This window comes from Fusarium verticillioides, chromosome 8 (genome assembly GCF_000149555.1).
Source record: "Fusarium verticillioides 7600 chromosome 8, whole genome shotgun sequence".
Lineage (NCBI taxonomy): Eukaryota > Fungi > Ascomycota > Sordariomycetes > Hypocreales > Nectriaceae > Fusarium > Fusarium verticillioides.
Window position 1 is genome coordinate 791,391 of NC_031682.1, and position 10,653 is coordinate 802,043.

General features: G+C 49.1%; 6 protein-coding genes and 1 non-coding gene across 7 annotated transcripts in view; 4 read left to right on the top strand and 3 right to left on the bottom strand.

Annotated features, from left to right (window-relative positions):
* Nucleotides 1–116: 116 nt before the first annotated feature.
* FVEG_07484 (succinyl-CoA ligase [GDP-forming] subunit alpha, mitochondrial) lies at nt 117–1,832 on the top strand. The gene is made up of 5 exons (XM_018896132.1): nt 117–414; nt 473–501; nt 567–693; nt 750–838; nt 900–1,832. The coding sequence occupies exons 1-5, from the start codon at nt 260–262 to the stop codon at nt 1,487–1,489; spliced, it is 990 nt and encodes a 329-aa protein (XP_018753546.1). The 5' UTR covers nt 117–259; the 3' UTR covers nt 1,490–1,832.
* Nucleotides 1,833–2,907: 1,075 nt separating this feature from the next.
* Nucleotides 2,908–3,785, top strand: FVEG_07483 (ubiquitin-conjugating enzyme (huntingtin interacting protein 2); the record flags this gene model as incomplete). Its single annotated transcript, XM_018896131.1, has 3 exons — nt 2,908–3,159; nt 3,287–3,561; nt 3,611–3,785. 3 exons carry the CDS (start codon nt 2,908–2,910, stop codon nt 3,783–3,785), a joined length of 702 nt encoding a protein of 233 aa, XP_018753545.1.
* A 701-nt stretch (nt 3,786–4,486) lies between these two features.
* Nucleotides 4,487–6,163, top strand: FVEG_07482 (26S protease regulatory subunit 4; the record flags this gene model as incomplete). Its single annotated transcript, XM_018896130.1, has 4 exons — nt 4,487–4,653; nt 4,703–4,756; nt 4,805–5,611; nt 5,657–6,163. The coding sequence occupies exons 1-4, from the start codon at nt 4,651–4,653 to the stop codon at nt 6,161–6,163; spliced, it is 1,371 nt and encodes a 456-aa protein (XP_018753544.1). The 5' UTR covers nt 4,487–4,650.
* Nucleotides 5,904–7,199, bottom strand: FVEG_07481 (hypothetical protein). The gene is made up of 2 exons (XM_018896129.1): nt 6,869–7,199; nt 5,904–6,823 (listed from the first exon to the last, which is right to left on the bottom strand). The coding sequence occupies exons 1-2, from the start codon at nt 7,031–7,033 to the stop codon at nt 6,536–6,538; spliced, it is 453 nt and encodes a 150-aa protein (XP_018753543.1). The 5' UTR covers nt 7,034–7,199; the 3' UTR covers nt 5,904–6,535.
* A 1,160-nt stretch (nt 7,200–8,359) lies between these two features.
* On the bottom strand, nt 8,360–8,467 carry FVEG_16124. The gene has a single exon. It is a non-coding gene; the product is annotated as a tRNA-Met (tRNA).
* Nucleotides 8,468–8,592: 125 nt separating this feature from the next.
* FVEG_07480 (hypothetical protein) lies at nt 8,593–10,359 on the top strand. The gene is made up of 2 exons (XM_018896128.1): nt 8,593–9,167; nt 9,224–10,359. Exons 1-2 carry the CDS (start codon nt 8,867–8,869, stop codon nt 10,087–10,089), a joined length of 1,167 nt encoding a protein of 388 aa, XP_018753542.1. The 5' UTR covers nt 8,593–8,866; the 3' UTR covers nt 10,090–10,359.
* A 166-nt stretch (nt 10,360–10,525) lies between these two features.
* FVEG_07479 (hypothetical protein) overlaps nt 10,526–10,653 on the bottom strand; it is a gene marked incomplete at both ends in the record, with an annotated part of 1,490 nt that continues 1,362 nt past the window's right edge. The window contains one exon of the mRNA XM_018896127.1: nt 10,526–10,646. Within this exon, the coding sequence (XP_018753541.1) occupies nt 10,526–10,646 (121 nt within the window). The remainder of the gene's footprint in view (nt 10,647–10,653) is intronic.

The window sequence follows — 10,653 nt, forward strand, 5'->3', positions numbered from 1 at the left end:
GGCATACTGACTCCGAGACCACCCGTAGCGCAAGGTCAAGCACCAACTGACCTTGTGCGTGTGTCGACCCGTTTTGGCTTAGGCCGTTGAATCCCGGCCACGGGATAATCTTGATACGAACCAAACCACGAACCTCCCGAAAGCTCCTGGTATCGACGGTTTTTCCCTTCCAATTCCAAAACCTCAAGTTAATTGTTGTAACAGACAGTGACGTTCTCTTTTCTCTCTTCACTCCCTCTCCCCTCCACCCTCCGACATCATGCAGTCCTTCGCCAGAGCCACTCGCGCCTCGGCGCTGCAAAACGTTGGCCGCCGAGCCTATTCTTCGTCGCAGTATGCCCAGACCATCAACAACCTGCGCATCAACGCCGACACCAAGGTCATCTACCAGGGCTTCACCGGAAAGCAGGGAACGTGAGTTGGCGCAATTATCGAATTTCGAGAGGATATATAAAATTAACGAATGACGTAGTTTCCACGCTCAACAAGCTATCGAATACGGTACGGTCTTCGCTATATCGATGTCACGATGATACATGTGACAAAAACTGACTCTCGACAAACAGGCACAAAGGTCGTCGGTGGAACAAACCCCAAGAAGGCTGGCCAGACTCACCTCGGCCTCCCTGTCTTCAAGAACGTTGGTGAAGCCGTCAAGGAGACTGGTGCCACTGCTACTGGTCTCTTCGTCCCGTACGTCTAATCAACCACACACTCCAACGAAAACGACCCCTAACAATTTTTCTCAGTCCTCCTCTGGCCGCCGCCGGTATCGAGGAGGCCCTCGAGGCCGAGATCCCCCTCGTTGTCTGCATCACTGAGGGTATCCCCCAGCACGGTAGGTTTTCTGCAACGTCGATGGAACGTTTTGTAAGGTTTCTAACCTGGGACCCACTTAGACATGGTTCGCATCACCGACATGCTCAAGACCCAAAGCAAGACTCGTCTCGTCGGACCCAACTGCCCCGGTATCATTGCTCCCGAGCAGTGCAAGATCGGTATCATGCCTGGCTTCATCCACAAGCGCGGCCGCATCGGTATCGTCTCTCGTTCCGGTACTCTGACCTACGAGGCCGTCAACCAGACCACCCAGGCCGGTCTTGGTCAGTCTCTCGTTGTCGGAATCGGCGGTGACCCCTTCTCCGGTACCAACTTCATCGACTGCCTCAAGGTCTTCACTGAGGACCCCGACACCGACGGTATCATCATGATTGGTGAGATTGGTGGTTCCGCCGAGGAGGACGCCGCCGAGTTCCTCAAGCAGGCCAACACTGTCAACGGTGGTAAGCCGGTTGTCAGCTTCATCGCTGGTATCTCTGCTCCTCCCGGCCGACGAATGGGTCACGCCGGTGCCATCGTTTCCGGTGGTAAGGGTGGTGCCGACACCAAGATCAAGGCTCTTGAGGACGCTGGTGTCATTGTCGAGCGCTCTCCCGCTGGTCTGGGCAAGGCTCTCTACAACGAGTTCGTCCGCCGCGATCTGCTATAATTTTATAACTAAGCTACGTCTACTATTTGGTTCACCCTTGGGAGACAAGATGTGTGAGTCGGGGAGTGAGTTAGTATAGTCCGGTTCATTGACCGAGGACTCGCTCATGGAGGGCTATTTGCATCATACTGCATGATTTCTTCGTACGTACCTGATAGAGCAAGGATGGTCTGGCTGGCGCTCAGGCTAGATTGTGGAAAGGCCTTTTGTCGTTCCTTTCCGCAGGCGAGTGTGTCATAACCCTCAGCACGCAATGCGCCAACAATGTCACATTGCATGAACCATCTAATGTCGAAAAGTGTTTCAAGCTATGGCCATGTTGGAGTATTCACATGTGACAATGCAATGTACGAGAAATTGTGTAGGCGTGCATCAAGTGAAGAATTGCCATAGACATGTCGTTGTCGACATTGATAAAAAACAATTGAAAGGCCACGGCTGTATGGCTCAAATCTCAATTGCTTTATCAAGTACAGTTATAGGGAGGCAAGAAACCGAAGAAGGATCCCAAGAGTCGTCGTGCAAAGGAAGTTCTCGATACAGGTATACAAGGTTCAAATTTGGTAATGGAGGAGAAAAACACTGGACCTTGATGGGTCGACCGAAATAAACTTCTATAATACTTGAAATACTGGTAGGTCTTGCAATCCTCAGAAGCGCTAGCTATGAAACCGAGAGAAAATAGCAATGCTTAACTATATGATATGATTGGCTCTGGTCCCTTCCCAGCCTAGGAGAGGAAAGAAAACACAGAATCTCGATCCTAAATGACAAAAAGACTTAGGTAATATAGTCTAAGCTTAGGATAACTTTTAAGGAGTTTATTTTGGTACCCTATATTAAGGTCCGCTGTTTTCTTGCCCCCCGAGCCCAGCTCAGTGAATTCAGAGCTTTAGAAATGAGGCAGTTGAAAACAGCTTTGCTGTGAACACAGTCAGATAAGGCAAAGTTTTTAGTGAATAAAGTTTTTATTGAAATACGGTATATATAAAGCAGCATTGTTCAACCACCTCCTCTTCCCATCGATGCACTCATACAACCTCACATTGAACTTGTATCCATCCATTTTTCGCGAACTTGATCCATGATACTCTATTTTTGAACCCGACACTGCAACCCAAGAGCAACACCCCCCGCAGGACGCTAACTCTTAGCGGTCTCAGTGGAGTGACGTCTGCCTCCTACGCCACAGCCTGACAAAAATCAAGGACCCCTCCCTCTCCATCCAATATCACCAACCGAATAGCCTGCCTGACCTGCACAAGACACGACCTGACCTGCAAAAGGCCTGTCTTACGGCCCAAAGTTACTTATCTCTTGTCTCCTCGCTCGACCCAACTATTCTCCTTTTTAATTCAGCTTGTTATTCAACAATCCTCAAATCTTCCATCACCGCTTTCCTCCTCCATATCATTACCATGTCTCGGGACCGGCGTGTTCTCAAAGAGCTCAAGGATATCGAAGCCGATCATGACGACTCAGGCGTCAACGCGACTCTTGTCGACAACGACTTGAAGCACCTCAAAGGAACCTTCCCTGCGCCGCCCGATACCCCTTATTCTGGAGGCACCTTCACAGTCGACATACAAATCCCTGAACAGTATCCTTTCAAGGCGCCGGTGATAAGATTTGACACCAAGGTTTGGCATCCGAATATCAGCAGTCAGACGGTAGGTCAACTTCCTTCAAAATGAGTAGAAGACATAGAACACAAGAACAGTGTACTTGGTGGATTGGCGATAGCCAGCAAGAGGCGGACTACAAGAAAGGAATTCAAGATGCTAACTCAACTTTTAGGGCGCTATCTGCCTTGACACCCTCAGCTCCAATTGGTCTCCCGTCCAAACCATCAAGACCGCCCTTCTCTCCCTTCGAATGCTCCTCGAATGCCCAAACCCCAAGGACCCGCAAGACGCCGAGGTTGCAAAGATGATGATAGAAGATCCCAAGCGCTTCGCTCTCATGGCCCACGAATGGGCTGTCAAATATGCCGGCGCTCCACGACAAGACGTTGATGTCACTAAATACCAAAATGACGTTCCAGCTGCTCCGGTCAAGGACGACGTTGCTCGGTATGTCAAAGCATGCAAACGGCGAGGATAGGTAGCTAACAAGACGTAGACTTAACGGATACAACAGAAACCTTGTCGAACGGTTCGTGAACATGGGATTCGCATTGGATGATGTTGTCGAGGCCTTCATTCACTTCGGCATAGATCGCAACGGAGGCCGAGACTACGTGCTGGAAGAGGCTTACATGGGGGACGTCGTTTCTAGATTGCTACATGAAAACTAATGTGAACTCTGGGGAACCAAGAGAAGGAATGGCGATCTGAAACACAATTTCTTTAAGCATGGGATGGGGAGTTTCCGTCGGTTCTTTTTAGCAATTTAGACTGGGTACGGGGTGCATTAGCTCACTTCACATGGTTCGCAGGTCACGGTAAATGACACAAGATAGGTGGTGGTTAACGGTAATATGAAGCAGCCTAATTCCTCACATGTTTGCATGGCTACACAGTTTCTCACAATCAGGTTCTTAGGGACTGCGAGGCCGACCCTCCAATGAAGTCTTGGCATATATGAATTGGATATTTCTTTCGGTTAACCCATCAAGGTCTACTGCTTTTGTCCTCCATTACTAAATTTATATATTGAGAATTCTCTTCTACACAGCCCTCAGGATCCTTTTTTCTTTTTTTTTGTTTACTGCCTCCCTACATCAGTCCTTGACAAAATAATTGAGACATACAGTAGTAGCCTTTCGTCAACATTGATGCGGCATGTCTATGATGCTGGCACCGGGCCCAAACAGATGAAGGGACACACTGAGAAATTAACCGAGTTCATAATGAACAATATCAGTTTATTATAAATCTGAATTGTAGTTTTTCCATCGACTCAACTTCTCATCGATTGTTTGAAGCCAGTGTTGAAGCTCCACGTGACCCAGCTTGAAGCTCCACGTGACTAGGCTGGAGCTGCTGTCGTGTTTCCCTGGCGCCTGGCGGTCGCTTTCATCATCACTAAGCTCGGGAGCCTCGACCTCTCTCCTCCACATCAAATCACATCCACCATCACGACTCACCTCATTGAAACCACTGCCACGCCAAACAAACGACATCACATAATCTATAGCTCCTAGAGCTGATCCTGAAAAAATGGTAATCACTTTCGTCATACTGCAGCGTAACAGCTATTGACGTTATCTAGGGTCAAGGTCAATCCGGCATGGGAGAAGGGGGACGCGATGAGAAGGACAAGAAGGCAAGAAACCCGCCCAGGACCTCTATTCCCTCTCTAACAACCCAATAGAAGGATAAGCCCAAGTACGAACCCCCGCCTCGACCTACCACACGAGTCGGTCGCAAGAAGAGAAAGGCTGGCGGCACCAGCGCCGCTCAGAAACTTCCCGCCGTCTATCCTACCAGCCGATGCAAGCTCCGACTTTTGCGAATGCAGCGAATCCACGATCATCTCTTGCTCGAGGAGGAGTACGTCGAAAACCAGGAACGCCTACGCAAGGCCAAGGCAGCCAAGGAGGGTCAATCCGCTGGCACTGATGCCGATGTCGATCGATTAGCGGACGAGCGTGGCCGTGTCGATGACATGCGAGGAAGCCCCATGGGTGTTGGAACTCTAGAGGAGTTGATCGATGATGATCATGCGATCGTCAGCAGTACTACGGGTCCCGAGTACTACGTTAGTATCATGAGCTTCGTCGACAAGGACTTGCTGGAACCTGGCGCTAGTGTTCTTCTGCATCACAAGAGCGTCAGTATTGTTGGCGTGCTTACAGATGATGCCGATCCTATCGTCAGTGTCATGAAGCTCGACAAAGCTCCTACCGAGTCATACGCCGATATTGGTGGTCTGGAGCAGCAAATTCAGGAAGTCAGAGAATCAGTAGAGTTGCCACTGCTCCATCCGGAGCTGTACGAAGAGATGGGTATCAAGCCTCCCAAGGGTGTCATTCTCTACGGTGCTCCCGGTACTGGAAAGACGTTGCTAGCCAAGGCCGTCGCCAACCAGACCTCCGCCACCTTCCTACGTATCGTGGGTAGTGAGCTTATTCAGAAGTATCTTGGTGACGGTCCCCGACTTGTGCGACAGCTTTTCCAGGTATGTGATCTCTTTGGTGTGTTTGTCTGTTGCTAACATTGTCAGGTTGCTGGTGAGAACGCTCCTTCTATCGTCTTTATTGACGAAATCGATGCCATTGGTACGAAGCGATATGATTCCACATCAGGTGGTGAGCGTGAAGTCCAGCGAACTATGCTGGAGCTTCTCAACCAGCTCGATGGTTTCGACGACCGTGGAGACGTCAAGGTCATTATGGCCACAAACAAGATCGATACCCTGGATCCCGCTCTGATCCGACCTGGACGTATCGATCGAAAGATTCTTTTCGAGAACCCCGACCAGAACACTAAGCGCAAGATCTTTACACTTCACACCTCAAAGATGAACCTCAACGATGATGTCGACCTTGAGGAATTCATCTCCCAAAAGGACGACCTTTCAGGTGCCGACATCAAGGCCATCTGCTCCGAAGCTGGTCTGCTCGCTCTCCGAGAACGACGAATGCGGGTGCAAATGGCGGACTTCCGATCAGCGCGTGAGAGAGTACTCCGTACAAAGCAGGAGGGTGAGCCAGAGGGTCTGTATCTGTAAAGCACTTGTACATGAGCGATTGGGACAGGTAGATGGATCTCGGTTATTAATGAGAAATAGAGGTTTAACAGCCACTTTGAGCGGAACGTTTTGTACTAGGGTTATTGCTTAGGTTGGCAATGGCCTAGGACTTGATGTTCAGTGTAATGTTATATGTTAACAGCGTAATGCTTCTGCAATTTTTGTGAACGGGCTGTATCCCGCCTCCATTACCCTTGATGAGTGGACAAACAAACTCCATACCAAACCGATGCTTTATTGTCCATCCCGGTATCCTCCATAACCCATACACGGATCCTAAAATGCAGACATATCATGAGGATCCCAGTTGTTGTTTCTAATACCAAGCTGGCAGACGGTGTAGGCGTAAAACTAATTGCCGTTCTCCTTCTTCACAACCTCATTGTTCTGCACTCCGACAGGTGAATGGTTGTACAGCCACCGTGCAATGATGAAGCTCCCAATGGCCCAGCCCCAGACGAGGACGGCGATGGAAGAAGTGACGAGTAGTGCAGGCACGAGAACAAGAAGGGCAACGCCGATCCAGAAAAGAGCAAAGACGATTGCTGCGCCGAGGACAAAGATGATGGTTGACAGGGAGAATGTGAGGAAGATTAGAAGAGGAAGGAAAGAAAGAAGAAGTTGTGATACAATAAAGGACTGTCTTTGTTAGTGATGGCTAACTGGCGGCGAGAGGGAACATACGAAGAGAATAGGTCGCGATGAAGCAAAAGAAGCAGTATTGTCGTAAGCTTTCTGTCGAGAATTAGGCGGGACAACACGATCCACGGAGCTCCGCGCGTAGGCGATGAAGCCTGATGCGTTGTCACGAGCGGTCTCGCTGTAACAGTTTGTAGCGGCGGGAGCCATTGCTGCGATGGACGGAGTGAGAAAGGAGCGTGGATGGTTGAAGATGGTTTATGGTGTTGGTGGTACAATTTTCATTAACTATGGGAGGTGCTTGAGATAGCTCTTCAGGGAGGTTGAGGTCAGCTTCCCTCTGAGATGACGTGGGGGATGTGCTGGGTACGTACCCACTACACACGGCAATTGGGATCTGGGGTGGTGAAAGGTAAGGTACGGAGAGACCAATCAGATGTTACACTTGCTTGGTTTGCTCGATATCATCGGTCTGCAAGTACCATTAAATGTAGCGATGGGTAAAGATCAGTCGCGTTAACAATTAATTATAGTCTTTTTTGGCCTTACAAGATTAGCGTTTATGCCCAGTAAATCTGAGTGTTGCCCGAAGAAATTTAGAAACTACCACTCCGAGTTGTCCAAACGTCATAATAACCATTCACAACTCCCCGGTTCCTCGCAAGCTCATTTCAAGATCTCCCACGGCGACTGTGCTCATCTGAGCAATCATTTGGTCAGGCGTGATAATACTTGATGAATTCCCAACCTTGTTTCATGATTCTTGTCCAACATGCCTGATACAAGGTCGTATGCCAACTGGTTGCTCAAAGCCTCAACTCAATACAGGCCCTCGTCACACGAGGCCTTGAGACTCTTCATGAAGTGCCCATGTTCTGAAGAAATCTGGCACGAGCGTGAATCCTTTGTCCTGCAAAAGCTATCACACAGTTCATCTCGTCCAGCCTTGCCTCTCTTTGCCACGCCGAGCATCAGAGCAAGCAGTATCCAATTTGCCATATGTACGCATGGAGATCACTCTCCAAATGGTGGAACTTGCTCTGGAGCAAGAAAGATATACGAGCTGTCGCTAAAATTGGTCGAACCTCCACGGATGAATGCCTTGCTCACGCCAACATCGGTCGGAAGAGGGTAGATATCTGGAGAATGGGGTTCGTTAAGCAAGATTCCATGGATACACAAGGAAAACTTCTAGCCACACATGTCGGCTTATTTACAGAAACACTTTTGCCTCAAATTTCACCCCGCCGCCCGCGCAAATAGGCATGGACATACTGTCAGTCCAGTGCGTTGACCAATAAACCAAAATTAAATACTGATCGATTGTACAATAAAAGCAAAGCCCATTGTTAGGGCGACACAGTATTATAACGTACTGGAACTGTACAAGGCTGAGACTTTGGCGTTTGATTGGCGCTTGCGTCGTGAGACCCACTCTATCCACCCGCCATCTAAGCAAGTCGCACGGTATAGCTTAAACAATGGGTCTGGTCATGATGGTTCCAACAACTTCACAACACCATCAATAAAAAGGAATGCTCTCTGTGAGGTTCGAACTCACGACCTTTGGATAACCCTAGCTTGAAGCTAAGTCACTCTATACAGATATGAGACCAACGCTCTAACCAACTGAGCCAAGAAAGCTTTTTAACTATGATGATTGTTGATAAAATTGAGCTGTATTTGGATATAGTATTGTTCTTTTGGTTGAGTTCCCACTCATCCTCCCTGGTGGATCGCCATTCGCCCTTGTCTCGCTTCTCGTGCGGCGACGCTGCGCCTCAGTCCACGCACTACACATCCATCTTCGCTAGGCGGCCGCGTTTACTGCGCCCAGAGGCAACAGCAATACACAGTATGGTTGGACGAGATTGCGTAGGCTTAAGAGAATGCGAGATGGACGGAATTGTGATGATACAGCGAGGACGTACATAAAAGGATGAATGGTGCCTGGTCGAGTATATAGAATACAATCAGCAACCTTCAAATTTCACACAATCATTCCACTCACACGCCATTTGTGTAGCTCGGAGAATCATCATAATGACTCTTTACTCTACATCCAACAAGTCCATTGAGGACGTTGATCCTCTGAAGCAAGCTGGTCAACTTCCCTCTTACTCCACCCAGCCTGATATCACAGAACACCAACAATCTCAACCTCAAGATCGAAATGCTTCTTCTACAGCCAAGCCAACAGCCGGCGAGCGATTTCACAAGATCAGCTCCAAGGCTGGCTCGCCATTAAACAAGGCTGCCAACTTGTTTGGTGCCGAGGGATGGTGGCCTTCTACAATGGACAAGGAATGCAGCAAGGCCGCTCGAATTCTTCACTCTTTCACCAGTGAGTATATCTCAATCATAAACTATGAAAGACCATTGACTAACTTACATTCACAGGCCTCAACTCGTCTACATCGCCTACAGAAAAAGGTCCCCTCCACCCTACCGGACTTACACGCAAGTCGATGGTCAAAATCCCCCCTTCTGTCCTCCAAAGCGCTGCTGGTCTAGCCATCTTCAACGTCATCCGTGCTGGCGCCGGTCATAACTCACTCTCCGGTGGCTCCGGCATAGTCATCGCCCGACGTTCAGATGGTACTTGGTCTCCTCCATCTTCGTTCGTTGTAAGCAGTCTAGGTGCAGGATTTGTCTTAGGTCTTGATGTCTACGATTGCGTTTGTGTTCTCAACACCCCAGAGCAAGTCGCCGCATTCACGAAGCCTCGTCTTTCATTCGGTGCAGAGGGATCGGTCGCTCTAGGACCCATCGGGACAGGTGGAAGCGTTGAGGCTGCTCTTAGCAAGACTGCTCGACCTATGTGGAGTTACATGAAGAGCCGCGGTTTGTGGATGGGTGTTCAAATCGACGGCACTATCGTCGTGACTCGAGGCGACGCCAATGCTACTTTCTACAACGAACGTGGCATTACAGCACAGAAGATCCTATGTGGCGACGTTGCTTGGCCAATGGCTGCTAAGCCTCTCTTCGAAGTCCTCCAGGCTCTTGAGGGTCAAACTGATTATGACCAGACTGTTATCCAAGCAGTTGCCCCGGCCCCTCCTCCTGGCGATAGTATCTTGTCTGAGAAGCAGGAGAGATACACTGATGAGCCCAAGGTGCAAGAGACCCAAGAGCAAACACCGCCTGAGATTGCTTCTCGTGATGTCAAGGAGGAGCTTCCAGATTATGAGGTTGTGAAGAAAGACGAGGAGGAGAAGGTTGTGGACGATGAGAAGGCCAGGCTTGCTGCATCAGGATACTAGTTCCCGGGGGTTTTGCGTGTTTGCTTGCTAGGCGTTGTTTGTTGTCAATCTTAGCTCAGGTCTTAGTTCTTCTTATTCCCTAAGTCTTTTAATAGTTCTCTGGAGCATTTGATCATAATGTTTTCGTTCAGCCCAATATGCATAAGGATTTTGCGTGATTGGGATTGTCTCTTCTTGGCATCAATATTAAGTGTAGCAAGGCCGAAACTACTCAGAATCTCCGGAGTTTCCGGAGAGAAGTCGAGTAGATAGAGTAATCAGAACGGGCGTTGGTTGGTAGCTTATCGAGAGCAGTTTTGCATCGATGAATCCTCAGCCGAGGCCGTGAGAGTATGTTCTTGTCAAAATTCGTCATTGCCATTGTAATTGATATACAAATCTTGGCCAAGCTCCAACTCCAGCTATGAATATTCTTATGTATACTCACACCTCCTCATTAAACAGCCTCATCTCCAACCGGTCTGGTTCGCTTCCTTCTAGTGTTCGCATCCAGGCTCTCTATCTCCTCAGCGCCACTTCGAAGCGTAGACTCGGAGTTGATAGCAGGGGCACTCGCACTTTCAC